At 35.9% G+C, this 17,619-nt stretch overlaps 2 protein-coding genes and 1 non-coding gene across 3 annotated transcripts; 1 reads left to right on the top strand and 2 right to left on the bottom strand.

Annotated features, from left to right (window-relative positions):
* Window positions 1-6,670: 6,670 nt before the first annotated feature.
* LOC115974441 (probable LRR receptor-like serine/threonine-protein kinase At4g36180) lies at window positions 6,671-10,629 on the bottom strand. Its single transcript, XM_031094813.1, has one exon. The coding sequence runs from the start codon at window positions 10,256-10,258 to the stop codon at window positions 6,824-6,826; it is 3,435 nt and encodes a 1,144-aa protein (XP_030950673.1). The 5' UTR covers window positions 10,259-10,629; the 3' UTR covers window positions 6,671-6,823.
* Window positions 10,630-11,884: 1,255 nt separating this feature from the next.
* TRNAE-CUC lies at window positions 11,885-11,957 on the bottom strand. Its single transcript has one exon. It is a non-coding gene; the product is annotated as a tRNA-Glu (tRNA).
* Window positions 11,958-12,063: 106 nt separating this feature from the next.
* On the top strand, window positions 12,064-16,396 carry LOC115974440 (protein ACCUMULATION AND REPLICATION OF CHLOROPLASTS 6, chloroplastic). The gene is made up of 6 exons (XM_031094811.1): window positions 12,064-12,661; window positions 12,744-12,968; window positions 13,508-13,768; window positions 13,868-14,831; window positions 15,157-15,290; window positions 15,896-16,396. Exons 1-6 carry the CDS (start codon window positions 12,143-12,145, stop codon window positions 16,184-16,186), a joined length of 2,394 nt encoding a protein of 797 aa, XP_030950671.1. The 5' UTR covers window positions 12,064-12,142; the 3' UTR covers window positions 16,187-16,396.
* Window positions 16,397-17,619: the final 1,223 nt, after the last annotated feature.

The following is a 17,619-nucleotide window of genomic DNA, read 5'->3' as shown; positions in this document are numbered from 1 at the left end:
TTGGATGACGCTGAGAACTACAGTTTTCAGCATTTGTAGTCGATTCTGTATACTGTTCATGAGACCTGTATGTACTTTTTTCAGCAAAAAAAACTTTAAAACTAGATTCCATAGCATTATTCACACATTTAAAAATTATTTTGCTACAGTGTTTTCAGCTTACAGTAATAAACGGTATTCAAATAGATCCTAAGTATCAAAACCAAAGTACAATTCTTAGGTGGTGTGAACCTGATTTCTTTATTAAATTTAATTATGCAGTTGCTTTAACAAATGGTGTTATTTATAAAGAAAATGCTAAAATCACTATTAATTTTATTACAAAAAGGTTATAAATTAATGTGTGATAATAAATGTAATTGGTGTCATTCTAACAACAGTAAACAAATGTCTTAATAACAAATAACCATCACCCATGTCCATACCCACCACATACCCATAAATTCATTCATTTTTCTTGTAAGACTATATAAATTTAAATGAAGGTTTTTATTGAATATTAATTACTTTAAAAGCTCAAATTTAAATTTTCTTTTTAAAATATTGAATGTGAACTTTAAATATTTTTATTGTTTATATACATATATGTCTATATTCTTATTTTATGAGATAGATTTTTTCTGCATTAAAAATTCCAAATTTATGAAAAATTGAACTTTAGAGATTTAAATTTTTATTAGTGGAGGCCATTTTTTGGAAAGACAATGCACAAAAATCAAGGGCTCGTTTGATAATGTTGTTCTAGTAAGTTTGTTTGTATTTTTTAGAAATACATGTAAATGAAAAAGTGTGTAGAAATATGTGTAATGTTGTTTAAAAACTGAAAACTGTTGTTTAAGTGCATATATCAAAGGCCCCCTAATTCCTAAAAACATTAGGATAAATTACTAACAATTATTTTGGAGGGCCCATGTCCATTGTCCAAAGTCCTCCATCTACTTCCGTTAGTACTAATTGCACATGGAAGTTAGGGAACTTATTGTAACATAATTAATGTTATGTTTAAGCAGTGGAAACTAATTAATTGCCTTGTATCATGAATCATGTACAAAATGAGGAACACAGCTGGAGTTTGATGGGTCAAATTAGGCACAATACTATTTCTTGTTACGGCAGTGAATAATAAATACTAAACAATAAATGATGATGTCCACTCGGAGATTAGATTTTGATGACGTCAGTATAAAATTATAAGTTTGGTAAATTAGAAAGTTAACCTCATCATTTACATTATATTTCAATTTAGACTTTAGGTCAAGGGCTTTTTTGCCTTGTAGCCTTTTTACACCGCACCCTTTGGAATCTCACATCGAAAGAAAACCCCCCACTTTCTATCTTATAAGCTGTGAAGCAAAGGGAGTAGTGTACCACCAAACATCTCTGTGATCACAAGAGGCTTGGTGGTACACTACTCCCTTTACTTCACTGCTTATAAGGCAGAAAGTGGGGGGGACAACCCGTCCTCCCAGCCATGGTGTCCTAGAAGCAAGGAGAGTAAGAAGAGCATAGAGCTCCCCAGACTCCCCAAATGAGATTTACTGACCAGAACCAACCCGAACTACCGCCCGGTGATCAAGACCTAGCCTTTCAAACCCACGCTCTACAAATGATATTGTTTGGACCTTTTTTACGTGCGAACCCGATATCATATTGGGTCGTTACAAATTGAGTCCTTATAATAACATTTTTAGTGTTATTTCAATTTAGTCTTTACCGTTATTCTTGGATGGGAAAAGCTGATGTGTCAAATGGAACAATAAAAGAAAAAATCTATACCACATCAATTGCTAACTATACCATCGCGTCAATTAAAAAAAAAAACTAAATTAAAATCTACACAAGTTAGATAAGTTTGGGAGGAACTAATAGGTTCTAAAATCCATCTCTTCTCCCTCATCTCCAATAGAATCCTTGAAGTTGCAGATCAAAGTGGTTGTCATGGCCTCCGAGGTTGTGGTTGTCAGTATGGTTCCTCTTTTTCACTTTCAAATGTTTTATTTCTAAGTTATACATTTCAAATGTTTCACTTTCGTTGCTGTTGTGTTGCGGCGTTTTTTTCCCACGACATTTCTCAATCACTGTTGATTTATCATGTTTAAGCTTTAATGCTTTTAAATAATGCAATCTATGTGAATCTTGCTTGGAATTGTCTGACTGAAACTCTTACCTTCCCATCTTCATTTAGTGGGAATATAAAAGAATCTCATTTTCCATTTGCGCGCCTTCCTACGCATCTTTTGCTGTGCCTTGGCAAAACATTCATCAACATTCATTTGCATCACTACCAGCATAATATCTGCTATCCAACCAAATAGTCATAATCAATCGAGTAATTTTTCCTATCGATTTATTGTTCACTGTTGAAACATTGTAGCTTTACCTTAATACACTGTTCATATCCCATAAACAGTGCAAGAGGTGTTGGTAAAAAAAAAAGGCAAAAATTTTGGACGCCAAACGCTAGCCACTATCCAAACGGAACTTAACTATGACTGTAACTGTAGATTGGCTGGAACTTCTAGGCGCTTTGATTCTTCTTATTAGTTTCTCAAATTTATCTCACGTGTGTAGATTTTTTTTTTTACTATGTGGCTGTATAGTTGCATTTGATGTGGCATAGAAAATAATTTTGTATTATTCCGTTTGACACATCAGCTTTTTTCATCCAAGAGATAATAAAAAGGATTAAATTGACACAACACTAAAAATATTAGAGACCAATTTAACACAATTAAAAAGTTAAGGAATAAATAAAAATTCAGTGTAAAGGATAGGGACTAAATTTGTAATTTACACTTATAAGTTTATTAAATTATTCAAATAAGTAATATGGCTATTAAATAAATCATGTAGCTGAAAGTATTTGTGTATAATTCTGTATTTGAATGTTTTTTGCCTGTTAAGTTAATTTTGTAAACATGTTAGTTGTGTGACTACTTTTAGATCTTAATTCTCTATGAAAAAAAAAAAATCATGATATATTAATTTTTTAGTAGAATTCTTGTTTCAGAGACACAAGTTCCAAAAGTGGTCACATAACTAATATGTTTGTAAAATTAGCTTAAAAGGCAAAAAAAGAAAGAAAAAAAAACCATTTTTTTATTAGGATTTGAATTTTTTTTAATTTTTTAATTTTTTTTAATACAAATAGAAATTCTACTCTACTCTAATTTAAATATATATGTGTGTGAAGCAAGGGCAGAGCCAGAAATTTTTGTTTGGGAGGGATGGGGCATATATTTATCAAGACAACTTCCACACACATATATACACATACACAGACACTTTTTTTATTATATATACACATATATAAAGTATAAACACACTTTTTTGTTTGATAAGCTATATATATGCACACACCCAACCAAACAAAAAAAAAAATAGTATTTTCAATCAAAATTATGTTTGATGGCGATCTTTCATAAAATAAAATTCATTTTTACAATTTTCATAGTGAAATTTTTAAAAAGTTTCATTATCAATACAAATTATCAAATTGTAAAAAAAAATCTTTCAATTGAACTAATGAAATTTTCAAAAATATGAATGATCCAAAACTTGGAGGAATAAATTAAGCTCCAGACAAATTTGAAACAATTTTGCTTTAACTCATCATGTGGCAACTAAAGAGAAATTTCATGTGTAGTTTTAGTGTCAAGATTTTTTTTAATGAGTCAGTAACTTGTTAATTGCCACATAATGGGTTGAAAAAGATAGATTCAAACATGTTTGGTGCCAAACTTTATTAAATATTTAACAAATATAAGAACATATTTTACAATAAAAAAAAAACTAGAATTGTAAAAAATAAAGTTATATCTCTATAACTATTAGACCAATTATTTTTTTAAGAGCATCATTGAATTAATTCAAATATTTGGAGGGGCCAACTTTAATTTTTGTATATTAAATTTCGAAAACATTAAAATAATTATATATATATAATTTAAAATTTGGGGGGGGGGGGGTCATGGCCTCCCACCCTATAATATAGCTCTGCCCTTGGTGTGAAGCTCTCTCTGGGAAACTTGAACCTTGTCCTTTACTCTCCACACCCCATAAGTATTTATACTTGTGGAATGACTATCGCACAAAAGAGATGCGGTAATTTGAAAAAGTTTATGAATAAAAATGTTTGTATTTTATTAAGTCACTTAAAAAATCCCATAAAACAACAATACGTTGAATTGAGTCTAAAACCTTCAAATTCATGTCATGTCACATACTAGCAAGCCCACCACATGCTTACCTTCGTGGATGAAATGATACATTATTAACAAGTAAATCCTCTATGCATTCCATTTTCATAGAATTTACGGAATTAGACAAGAATTAGTACTTGTTAATGAAAACCACCAAATTTCAACATCTGCATTTATTTAAGTTTCTCACTAAAAACTATGAAGTTCTTTTTTTTTTTTTTTTGGAGAATTAAAAACTATGAAGTTGGATGTGTAACAATTGGGGACCAAATCTGTGCCTACATCTTTAATACTATTTTAAAGTTCCGTCTTATACTAACATCATTCCTTTCTTTCTTGTCATGGACCGTGGCTACAGTGGGAGCAAGCATTCAATTCGTCACATCAGCATTATACACGTCGGCAGCTGCTTTGTATGTCACACACCACATACTATCACATCTTCAAATTAATTGATTAGGACATCATAGACAACTATCATATTTGGTCACAACGGATGAAAGAATTAAATTGCAAAGTCGTTAAAAAATTAAAAATACAAAAAATTTCATAGAAGAGAAACCCGATTCACTCCATTTGCACCCTATCATTTAGTAGAATTAAATACAGCAAACTTTCGGTGGGTAATTTCCATTTTTGTGTTTCCACAGATCCACCAGGATGGTTATAAAGGTAGAGCTTTTTGGATGAAACTTAGCTATAGACTATAGTTTTCTTTATAGAAAAAAGAAAGAAAGAAAAGATAATGTCATTAAATTTCAAAGTTTTTAACAAATATTATTGTTCACATTGAATAAATTTTGTTGTAAGAAGTTAATAAGATAAAAAGCTTTCAAATCAATCCATGTATAATAAAAGAAAATGTAGAATTTACACAGTTTTGACTAAAATTAAGGCACATAAGTTTATATATAATTTTTTACATTTACAAGTTTTTTACAATAATTGAGTAAATTTACGTTGAAACTATTTATTTTGTATTTAGTTGTTTATTATTTCTTTAAGTATCTCAGAATTAAATTAGAAAGTTGATGATATTTGTATGTAAAAAAAAGTGAAACAATTTAAAAAATTAAGAAAAATTAATATTTTAATAAAATACAATGTAAAATAAATAATTTGATATGAGGTGTTTTATAAATTATAAAAGGGTTGTGTTAGCCGGTCCCCAACTTTTGACTTTTTTTGGTACAATTTTTTGTCCTTTTTTACAACTTTATGTTATATTTTTTAGTATAGAGCTAACTTTATAGAGAAAAAATATATTAAAATAATCAAAGAGGCTAGTTTTATTTCATTTTCTTTTATTTATTTAATTTTTTTATTAAATAGGTCTCCCTTTTGTACTATCTTAATAAATAAATATATATATATATATATATACACGTGTTTGTTAACATTTGCCATTATAAAAAATAGAAATATATGAAAACTTTTGCACATGATAAGATACAATACTTTAAAACCTGAACTAAAGGTTTTTTTTTTCTTTTTTTCTTTTTTTGTTCATAAAAAAATTAAGTATTTTTTTAAAATTATTCTATAATTAGTTAATTACAATTAGAGAGAGAAGGGGAATTTGAAACGTTTTCGGAAAAAGACACAAGCTATTTCACTCGATTAGAAAGGTCTCGACAAAAGTACCTAAACTTTTACAAGTTTAACAGCGAGGTAAAAAGTAGATAGGGAAAGGCAGTCATAACATCAATGAAAACTGAAAGACACTCGTCTACCAGTTGAATACTGTTGCTTTGTGCCTGCCATTGCCATGACTCTATTAATTGTGGGTTTGCAGTCTCTCTCAACTCACAAGAACAAGAAGTCAAAAAAAAAACTCACAAGAACAAAATTGCGCCATTAAAACACACTGTTCAACTAGGTAGGGTACACTGCAACTGACACGTATAACATTACATTCGCATCACTCTCCCTCTGTGTGCTCTTTTCAGAATTTAAAAATGTAGGTCCCAATCCAATGCTATACATTACAGTGAGGACCCATAACTTTTTTCATAACAATGTGGGACCCAAATCCATTGCCACAGTATTATTACATCACAACAACTCTACGAGTGAAAAAAAAAAATTGCCTAAGCCTTAATAGGGTAAAAAAGTCAGTCAGGGACCACGTGCTAGTCAACAGACTAGTAAATCCGACGTGGCAACCCCCCCGAAAGAATCTTAAAGAGATTTTGTTTTGTTTTTTTCTTTTCTTGGACTCCGACACTTTCACGATTCCTGACAAACTTCGTTCCCCTTTTACCGATAAGAAACGCTTGGGGTCTTTTCCCAGGTCACATTAACGGCTACTTTCACCTCCCTTCTGATTCCGCCACGTGTCTTAGTTCCTTTTTTGGCGGGAGTAAGACTTTTCAGAACAATAAACATAGAATTCTATTTTAACCAGTTGTGACTTGTGACCATGGACCCCGCCGACGCTTCCTAAACGGCGCCGTGGGGACACAAAAAAAAAAAAAAAAGTACATACATAAAATAGTTAGAGAAAATGAGTGAAAAAAAAACCCAATCAGAGATTAATAAGGAATTAAAATTACATGGTTACAAAACATAAATCATGAAACAATTTCAAATAATGGTGGTTTAGAAAAATTGGACACAAATTAAGATTCTCCAACTGGTGAAGGAACTGTGGTGGGATCAGCTGAGGAAGGAATTTCCGGTCCTACCCTACAGCCTTCAAGCATGAATACAATGTCAGCCATGGATGGCCTATCAAGTGGATCAGGTGCTGTGCAAAGCAATGCTACTTTCACACCCAACAAGAATTCTTCCCATTCTGATGACTCTGGGTCTAGCTCAAGCAAGCCTGGCTCAAGTAGTTCTGAGATCTGGCCTCTTTGCAATTGCCTTTTCACCCATTTCACAATGTCTTCATCTTGTGTGAACATAACTGGCTTCCTTCCTGTGAGTATTTCCAACAATATGATCCCAAAACTGTAAACGTCTGCCTCTCTTGTTGCTTGTCCTGTTAATGCTGCTTCTGGTGATACATAGCCTAAGGAACCAATTGGGGTGGATGATGTGGATGCCTCGGCTGGTGTTGCTATGGTTAGTTTGTCTAACCCGAATTCGGATAAATGGGCTTCAAAATCAGCATCAAAGAGGACATTTAGTGGCTTGATATCGCCGTGAACCATTGAGACTGAGTGCAAGAATGCTAGCCCGCGAGCAATGCCAAGTGCAATGAGGTGACGCATTGGCCAATTGAGCACATGGCCTTCTTGGTGAGAAGCCTCTTGGAGGAGAGTGGCAAGGTTTCCATTAGGCATGTAGTCGTAAACAAGAAGCCTTACATCGGGTGCTCCTGCATAGTAGCCTCGAAGAACTGTTAGGTTTCGATGCTTTACTTTGCCTAATGATTCTGCTTCTTTACGAAATGTGCCTTCATCGATTGAACCATCAGGAAGGCGACGAACTGCTAGCACCATTCCATCTTGGAATGTTGCTTTGAATATAAGCCCATATCTTCCCCGGCTAAGGACATTTTCCTCATCAAATTGTCTTGTTGCTTCCAATGTCTCTGCAACTGTAATCTTGTTATTGAACATCACCAATTTTGGTCCTCCATTTTCACCACTTCCACGACTTCCTCGACTTCCCCTTTCGCCTCCTGATCCTGCAGACACTGGGCTTCGCTTCTTCTCCCCAGCTGCTCCTTCTCTAAGCTTCTTGCGCCAACGTAAGAGGCTGTAGATATAGCCACAACAACATAATGTCAAGAGGAATGCTCCAGCTATAGCCACACCAATAAACAGAATTAGCCTCTTCCTCTTTCTCCTCCTTACATTTGCACACTCTCTACCCAAGGGCTTTCCACATAGTTTCCTATTCATTGCAAACACAGTAGGATCATTGAACTGAGAACTCAACATTTTCGGAATTTCACCTTCAAGATCATTACTAGACAAATTCAAGTATTTCAAACCAGAAATACGTGAAAGACTTGAAGGAATGGCTCCGCTCAATCTGTTTGAGGAAAGATTCAAAATTGATAGGTTTGATAGCTTCGACAACGAATCTGGTATGTGGCCTGAAATGTTATTTGAATCCAATAACAGAGAAGTCAGAGACGAGCACTTGGAGAGCTCATATGGGATTTCACCTGTAAAATTATTTTGACCCAAGTCAAGCCCCTTTAAACGAGATAACTGAGAAATAGCACTTGGTATTTGTCCCTCCAAACGATTAGAGCGAAGCTCAAGTACTTGAAGATCAGAACAATTACCAAGCTCTGCAGGAATTATACCCAAAAGTCGATTGTGTGATGCGGAGAGAACAAGTAATGATTGAAGAAATCCATAGGTTGTTGGAATCTCACCAGTGAAAGCATTGGAACTGAGGTTCAAATATTGTAGACTAACCAAGCTGCTAAAACCTTCAGGAAAATTCCCAGACAACTGGTTATCTTCAAGAGCAACAACTTGCAAACTCGGTAACCCAAAAAGCTCAACCGGCAACTCACCAGAAAGGTTTTGCTTACTCAAATCAAGAACTGCTAGCTTCATCAAACTCCCAACACTCGCAGGAACTCTTCCTGAAATCTCACAATGACTCAAATTCAGAACCTGCAAGTTTTTTAAGCCCCCAATATTCAACAATACTTCACGACCACCGGATAACCTGTTATTACTAAGATTCAAAGAACTCAAATTACTGAGTTTCATTATCTCTTCCGGTACATTCCCAGTGAGATTATTATCACCCAAATTCAACATTTCAAGCTCGAACAAAGTTCCAAGTTCCCTTGGAATCGAACCAGACAACATATTACTTCCCAAAGATAACACCTTTAAGCTCCTTAGACCACCCAAAAACCCAGGAACCGAACCCGAAAACTTGTTCCCTTCAAGATCAAGTACCCGTAAAGTACTACATTTGACAATCTCACTAGGAATCACACCAGTAAGTGAATTATTCGAAACTCTAAGCTCCTGTAACCTCAAAAGCCCTCCAACCTCAAAAGGTAACGTACCGGAAAAGAAGTTTCCAGAAAGATCTAGAACCTTCAACGTGGTCACATTAGTCAACCACGTCGGAAACACACCACGTACGTGATTTTCTTTAACGTCAAAGACCTCCAAAACACTGAAACATGTTCCATTGTTTGGCGGCTTAACCATGCTCGTGAGCGCATTAAACCCAAGCTGAACCGTTCTAAGTGAAAACGAGTAGTTATTATTACAAAGCAGAGTTGTGGGGACCGAACCTGAGAGTTCATTGTGTGATAATGATAGCACTTGAAGCTTTGGTATCGCTCCGATAGTCGCTGGGATTAGACCCTTAAGCGCGTTGTCTTCGGCGCTCAGATGAATCAATGAGGAACAGTTTGTAACAGCCGAAGGTAGAGTACCGTACAACTGGTTCGAGTCGAGGCTGAGATACTCAAGCTGTTGAAGCTCTCCGAGACTTGCTGGTACTTGACCAGAGAAAGAATTGTACGAGAAATTGATGAGTCGGAGCTGAGATTTCACGGTGAAGTTTGTGGGTATTTCGCCAGAGAAAGAGTTGGAGGATAAATCGAGGAACCTGAGGCTAAACGACATGTCGTTGGAGAGTTTACCGGAGAGGAGGTTGTGAGCGAGGCTGAGGATTTGAAGGTTTGTGAGGTTGGAAACAATGGAAGGTGGGAGAGTCCCGGAGAGTGAGTTGTAGTGAAGGTAAACGACACGTAGGAGAGCGCATTGGGACAGAGAGGAAGGTATAGAACCGTTGAGGTGGTTGGAGTGGAGGCTGAGTTTTCGAAGCTCACGTAGGTTAGCGAGTTGGTCAGTGAGTCGACCCCCGAGTTGGAGACGAGGTAAACGAAGCTCGCGGACTCGGTTGTTGAAACAAACAATGCCACGCCAGTCACAAGGTGCAGACGGCGTGGAAGAATCCCAGCCGTCTAAAACGCCAAGTGGGTCGTGGAGATTGGCCTTAAAGGACATCAATGCTTGGATCTCTGACAAAGTTTCGGCACTGTGTTGTGCAAAGGTTGAGATCGCCGTGAAGTGAAAAAGGAAGAAGAAGAAGAAGAAAGTAGCCGTTGCTGCCATTATAGTGGTGAGGAGCTGATGAAACTGTTTGTGGGGTTTGGGTTATTTTTTTGAGAAAGAGAGTGTGTGTTTGAGACTTAAGATGGATTATGGGTGTACTTGGGAGCGTGTGAAATAGCTAATGCTAGCAGAGATGGACTGGAAAGAGTGATTGACAGAAACAACGCCATATGCAGAGAGATCCACTAGTATAGTAGTAGTAGTAGTGGTAGTTGTATATGTGACTTATATGTGCCATGATGCTATAAGTGCATATGTTTTTTTGTGTTTTCTCTTTTCTATTTCTACTTTTTAGTCTCTTGGGCTCTCCTACCCTCTTCCCCAAAAGGTTCAACAGTGGTGGGGGTGGGTCTCTTTCTGCGCTATTTAAATTTGGTCATTGGGGGAGAGAATCATTAACTCTTGTGAACTACTATCACGAGGGATTGGCCATCTCATCTGGTCCAATGCAATGTGACCTGAGGGATGTGAATTGTCTAATAATTTTAAAGTGTTTGATGCTTAAAATGGTTTCTTAAACTATTCTGGTCATAATGGTACTTTGAATAAACAATAGTGCTCATGGATTTCATCAAATTTTATAAATATAAGCTGTTGCAAATGGTCCAATACAAATTTACTTTGTGTAATTAAGTGTGTATAATATTGAAAGATAGATCATAAGCCTTTTTATTAACGCAAAAAATGGTATGGCTTTATCAAAAGGAGTTATATTACTAATTATTTACGAATCAATCCAATTCTGTTAATATCCGTTAAGTTTCTCTAATGAAAGGATGATGTGTACAAACTAAAAATCATAATGCCATTTAATAATAATGAAAAGAATAAGTGGTTTTGGTTAATTTAATACGGTTATGTTAACGGATGCTCTTAAGGCATTTGTTAATGGGTCATTTTATAAAAGTTTTAATACTACTTTTATAATAAAAATAAAAAATTTGTAAAAAAAAAGTTAATTGTTTTTTTTTCTTTTCTTATAAAAAATTTCTTAAAATATTTCTTAAACCAATACTCTTAGGCTTTCTGTAAACTTCTCCCAAGATAAAATAGTTGTGCCCAAATTCATTGATTTAAGCTATTGGGTTAAATGATGTCATATATATTACCCAAAAATGCTAAGACTACAACAAAACTAATAACTTTTGCTACAATTTCACCATTTACAACTTGCCATCTGAACAAGTTGTGTGTTTTTTCGTAGTCCTAGTATTACTATATATTATCTCCCCAACAATATTAGTAATAATCACTTTAAATTTCTATTTCAAAACAAATCTCCAATTTTTCTATTTATAAATATAATATGTAAATATAAATTTATTGACCAGTTGCTTAGTAAAGGTTTCACCAATAACCATAATTAGCCAGAGTGGAATATCTTTTGTAATACCAACAACTGTATTTATTAGTGCATATAAAAGGAGTCTTCAAGGATGGATGAAACTACCACTGGAGCTACCTTTAAAAAACAAGGAATTGGGTGCCTTTAATTGAGGTTTCAAAGACTTTCACTGTAGTAGCTTTGGCTTCAGTTAATAAGAAACACCCTTGATCATTTGAGGCAGTTCAGATGTGAGTCATGTTGTCTTTAAAATTCTGATTTAAAATAATAAAAAAAACCATTTCCGTTGCCGGGACTTGAACCCGGGTCTTTCGGGTGAGAGCCGAATATCCTGACCAACTAGACTACAACGGATTTGCGATTACTTCGGTATAATATAAAAATATAATGATAATTAAAATCTACAGTGACAGGGACAGGGATAGTGAACTCTGCAGAGAGAGCGTCACTACTCTCGTAGAAAGAAACAAAATAACAAAAGCAAAAGAAACTCTAATAATAACTTTGAAGGCAGCAGGCAGTCTGGCGCTTCAATTTCAATGGAAGCCTTAGCCTCGAGACCCCTGGGCCTCAGCATTGGGCTCTGTAGCACTCCAAGACTTTTATTACTCCCACTCCCACCGCCTTACTCTTCAAAATCCCACAACAAGCTCAGCCTCACAACTACCTGCTCCGCCAGCAAATGGGCCGACCGCCTCATCGCCGACTTCCAATTCCTCGCCGAACCTTCATCCTCCTCATCCGACCATTCTTCCTCCACCGCCACTCTTCTTCCTCCGCTGGCTCCTCCCGAGCGCCACGTGTCCATCCCCATCGACTTCTACCGTGTCCTCGGCGCCGAAACGCATTTCCTCGGCGATGGCATTAGGCGCGCTTACGAAGCTAGGGTTTCCAAGCCTCCACAGTACGGTTTCACCGACGACGCCTTGATTAGCCGCCGCCAAATCCTCCAAGCCGCTTTCGAAACCCTCACGAACCCTTCTTCACGAAGAGACTACAATCAAGGCCTCGGTGAAGATCATCTCGACACCATTCTCACCCAAGTCCCCTGGGACAAGGTAGTAATTTTACCAATTGCCAATTCTCTCATGCCCTGTTTGGTTGCTTATACAAAAATTTAATGCTTTTTTTTTTTTCTAGGTTCCTGGTGCTTTGTGCGTGTTGCAAGAGGCGGGAGAGACTGAGCTGGTTATTCAAATTGGAGAGAGTTTGCTTAGAGAGAGGCTGCCCAAATCGTTCAAGCAAGATGTTGTGCTGGTGTTGGCACTTGCTTATGTCGACATGTCGAGGGACGCAATGGCATTGTCACCCCCGGATTTTATTCGGGGTTGTGAGGTGCTCGGAAGGGCTTTGAAGCTCTTGCAGGTTTAATTTACATTCATTTTTGTTTGAATGTAAATTATGTGCCTCTAGGGGTTTGTTAATTGATTGATTGATTGAATATGCAGTATTGTTTTATATTAGATTTGTTTCATTTATACATGCCGTTCTGAGTTTCAAACCGGACATAATTCACACCTATATAGTGGTTTTGGCAATGCATTACATGCTGATCAATAATAAGGAGATTTGCTTATAGAATTTTTTTGGATAGAAAGCCGTGTAATAGCATGCCATTTAGGTTGCCAATCAAAGAGATTACAAATGCTGCATTAATTGTGCCTGAAATACATACTAGGAGATTACCTAATACACAGTTCTGGTGGGTGGGGTTGTGTATTTCTCAAAGGGCTGCCTTAATGAGGTTTCACGTTATAAAAATAAAATAAAATAAAGTAAAAGGGAGAGTGACAAGAATGGAAAATATCAGGTGTCAGTGTGATGAATTCTGAATTTCAATCTTTAGTAGCTTGCTAAGAATCTTTTTTTTGTAGAAAAGTGATATATTTATCTTGGTCTTATAGGAAGAAGGGGCTAGTAGTCTTTCACCAGATTTAGAAGCACAGATTGACGAGACATTGGAAGAAATTACCCCACGTTGTGTTCTGGAACTTCTAGCCCTACCCCTAGGTGATGAATACCGGTCAAGAAGGGAAGAGGGCCTCCTTGGTGTGCGTAACATTTTGTGGGCTGTTGGGGGAGGAGGAGCTGCTGTTATCGCTGGAGGGTTCACACGTGAGGATTTCCTGAATGAAGCATTCTTGCGTATGACAACAGCTGAGCAGGTATTATCATCAATTAACTTTTCAATTCTTTCCCGTGAAAGTTTTTGTTTTAAACTCAATTTTATTAATATCTATTTTGATTTTTTTTTTCCTCGAAAGGTCGATTTATATGTAGCTACACCACCTACCGTGCCAGCAGAATGTTTTGAAGTTTATGGAGTGGCACTTGCACTTGTTGCACAAGCCTTTGTTGGTAAAAAACCTCATCTGATAAAAGACGCTGATAGCCTGTTCCAAAAACTTCAGCAAACTCAAGTAACAGCTCTTGATAATGCTGTCCTTGCTGATACTCCCAGGGGAAACCTTGAGGTAGACTTTGCATTGGAGAGGGGCCTTTGTTCACTACTTGTAGGGGAGCTTGATGAGTGTCGCTCATGGTTGGGCTTAGATAGTGATAATTCACCTTTCAGAAATCCATCTGTTGTAGAATTTATCTTGGAGAACTCAAAGGATGATTATGACAAGGATCTTCCTGGGCTTTGTAAACTGTTGGAGACATGGTTGATGGAGGTGGTTTTTCCCAGATTTAGAGATACTAAAAATATATGGTTCAAGCTTGGGGATTACTATGATGATCCTAAAGTCCTAAGGTATTTAGAACGGCTGGAGGGAGTTGGTGGTTCACCCTTAGCTGCAGCAGCAGCCATAGTGAGGATTGGTGCTGAGGCTACCGCAGTTCTTGATCATGTAAAGGCTAGTGCAATACAGGCGTTGCAGAAGGTGTTTCCTCTTAGTCACAGGGATCAGAGGGCAGGGCATCAAGAAGATGGTGACATGAATTACTCTGTTCCCAGTGTGGAAAGTGAAGAGCCTCTTGGAGAATCTGAACGAGGTGATTCTGCCAATTTAGCTGAGATTTCTGGAAGCAATGGCTCTGTTGAAATCCATGAAGAAGAATTGATTATTGACAAAATTAAAGATTCAAGTGTGAAGATCATGTGTGCTGGTGTGGTCATTGGACTAATGACTTTGGTTGGCTTGAGGTATTTACCAGCTAAGCATGGTTCGTCTGTTTTACGTAAAGAAGTTGGTGCTGCAGCGGCATCTGATGTCATCAGTGTAGGTATGACACAATGATACATATACTCAGCTACATGAATTCTTTAGGCCATTTGACTCGATCTAAAGCAACATCTCTACAAATAAATGTCATTTCACTTCTTGACTACCATTTCCTTCAATTTATGAGACCTGATCAAATTAGACATTCCTTAGAAATTATTTTTCTTTTGAGATGTGTATTAGATTAACTTCAAAATTCCTTGACTGCAATTGGTTTGCATGTTTAGATTTGATATGTAACACTTGATGTAATGAATATTCGACTTCACAAGATGCATATAAATGTTGAATCAGGCATTTTGATCACATCATGCCTTGAATTTCAGGCCTAGATGATGAAAAAGCTGGCGAGGAATTACCCAAAATGGATGCAAGGATTGCAGAGGATCTAGTTCGCAAATGGCAGAATATTAAATCTCAAGCCTTTGGACCAGATCATTACATAGAAAGACTGCCAGAGGTAAGTTTGTCACCCGGAGTCTCTGGTAATTAGTAGGGATCATTTCCATGAGCTAGCCACCAGATGTGGATGCCCATAGGGATTTCTTCTTTTCTTTTCCTTATTATAATGCTGTGTGTGTGTGAAAGGATTACAGAAAGATATTACTCATTGTTCATGTTAGACGTGATTAAAGTTAATTCTGGGCAAAATTCTGCACCAAAAGTTTGAATTTTACTTGAGCATACTGAAACCCCTTTGCTTACTTTCTGTCACACACACACAAACAAAGATGACTTTTTTCTTTGTTACAGCTTTACTTGTCTATGCCAGTGTTAAGCCACTTTTCAATATAGTACATTCTTGACCTGTTCTGTCTTTTGTTTTGGGCAATTTTTGTTGTTTGAATGCCAACATTGTACTACAGTGCAGTATATTGAGTTTATATTGCATCAACGTAGGCAGTAAATTGTTTAAGCTATGCGTAAACTGGAGTTTGTCAGTAGATTGTTTGTGACAGCCAATGAAGGTCTTTTTTGATGTATTTTATCTTTAGAATATCTAGTTAGTTACCAAATATTGGTTTATATCTTTCTGAACATTTCACTGATATTGAGGATTGCCAGGTTTTGGACGGAGAGATGTTGAAGATATGGACAGATCGTGCATCTGAAATTGCCCAGCTTGGTTGGTTCTATGACTATAATCTGTTGAACCTCACTATTGACAGCATCACCGTCTCACTAGATGGGCGGCGTGCTGTGGTGGAAGCAACCCTTGAAGAATCAGCCCATCTAACTGTTGTGGACCATCCAGAGCAGAATGCCTTCAACAGCAGAATCTACACAACGAGATACGAAATGTCTAGTTCCAGGTCAGGATGGAAAATTACTGAAGGAGCTGTCCTCGAATCATAATTAGTGTATATAGTATTATTTTTCTTTTTGGTGATCACATTGGTGGCAATTTTGTTGCTGGTTAAGTTCTTATTTAACTTCGCATCTTTGAAGGTTTTGTGCCGCATGTAGGGTTGGGTTGTTAAAGTTTAAGTATTGCATTTGTTGTTACTATGATTTTGTTGAGCCACATCAGAGTAGCATTTCAGTTTAATTGGTCCATTTAGATCACTGCGGTCTATTTCAATTGTAAAATCTATTAGTAAATAATTAAATGAGTTAATTAAATTATTTTTCCCAAATCAATTAGCACATAAATTCATCTAAGTTTTTTTTAAAAAAAAAAAAAATTAATATTAATCAAACAATTAAATTTTTTAAATAATGCATTTTATGAATGTTTTCATTTAATTATTAATAGTAAAAAGAAACATTTAAACGATATCATTTACTAACTAAAAAATTCACAAAGTGACATGATTGGTTAATTTCACATCAACAACATAATAAATAAATGTGTAATTCTTTTTTAGTGATACTATAGTTATCACAAATTTTGCTGTATGTCTTATAAATCTATAAACAACTTCGGTCAATTAGGCCATTTAGTCCAGTTCAGTCTGTTCGGTTCAATCCGTTCAATCTAGTTTGGTTAATTTTTGTCCGATTTGGTCAATTTTGGACTAGTTGGGCTTTAAATTGATTCTTTTTGTAAGTTGTCTTTTTTTAGTTTTGAGCCTCAAAAATTCATTTTTGTTTCTTAATTTTTTGGTTGAAATGTATGAAATTTTATTCTATTTAGGCCAAATTCTTTAGTTTTGAGCTAAAAAATATAAACAAAATAGGCATTAGAAATTAGAAATATAGGTCCTAAAAAAGTAATAAAATGATAAATATTTAAATGATTACCTTATATAATAATTTTGCAATAATATAAACATTATACTTATATTGTGTGTGTGTGTGTGTGTGTGTGTTCCAAAAAAAGGCCAACTTGCCTTTTAAAGATAAGTATATCGTCTTTTCATTACATGCAAGCTGAAACACACTCACTTTGTAGGAGAAAGTATACATTGTATTGGGCCCACCTGTTATGTGAGAGATGATATATATACCTGAATATGGGTATAGTTTTTCACCTTGTAGGACCCACAATGTGAGTGTGATGCTCTATGTTGAAGGTTGAAAGTAAAACACCATATACTGCCTCTGCTCTTTGGGTTTGCCTCCTAGCTAGTGTTGCTAAGGGATATGAACACTCTTAGAAACAATATCAACACGATGTAAAATGAGTTTGGTTGTACAAAATTCTTTAACTAACGGATATGGATTGTTTTTAGGCTTATAATAACCAATGATGATAGTGGCAGAACTACCAGTCAACTGCAAAAACAAGTAAGTTCGTTAAAAGCAAATGCAGCCAAGAAGTTTGAAAAGATATGCATTCATAAACG

The sequence above is a fragment of the Quercus lobata genome, chromosome 2 (genome assembly GCF_001633185.2).
Source record: "Quercus lobata isolate SW786 chromosome 2, ValleyOak3.0 Primary Assembly, whole genome shotgun sequence".
NCBI classification, from domain to species: Eukaryota; Viridiplantae; Streptophyta; class Magnoliopsida; order Fagales; family Fagaceae; genus Quercus; species Quercus lobata.
The sequence above is the reverse complement of the archived record's forward strand: the minus strand, read 5'-3'. Positions and strand labels throughout refer to the sequence as shown.

Excerpts from the sequence above, each read along its gene's own strand:
- LOC115974440 (XM_031094811.1), top strand. The coding sequence starts at position 12,143 with ATGGAAGCCTTAGCCTCGAGACCCCTGGGCCTCAGCATTGGGCTCTGT. Across the intron at positions 13,769-13,867 it reads GTATGACAACAGCTGAGCAG|GTCGATTTATATGTAGCTAC; the intron begins GTATTATCATCA and ends TTTCCTCGAAAG. Across the intron at positions 15,291-15,895 it reads ACATAGAAAGACTGCCAGAG|GTTTTGGACGGAGAGATGTT; the intron begins GTAAGTTTGTCA and ends GAGGATTGCCAG.
- LOC115974441 (XM_031094813.1), bottom strand. The coding sequence starts at position 10,258 with ATGGCAGCAACGGCTACTTTCTTCTTCTTCTTCTTCCTTTTTCACTTC.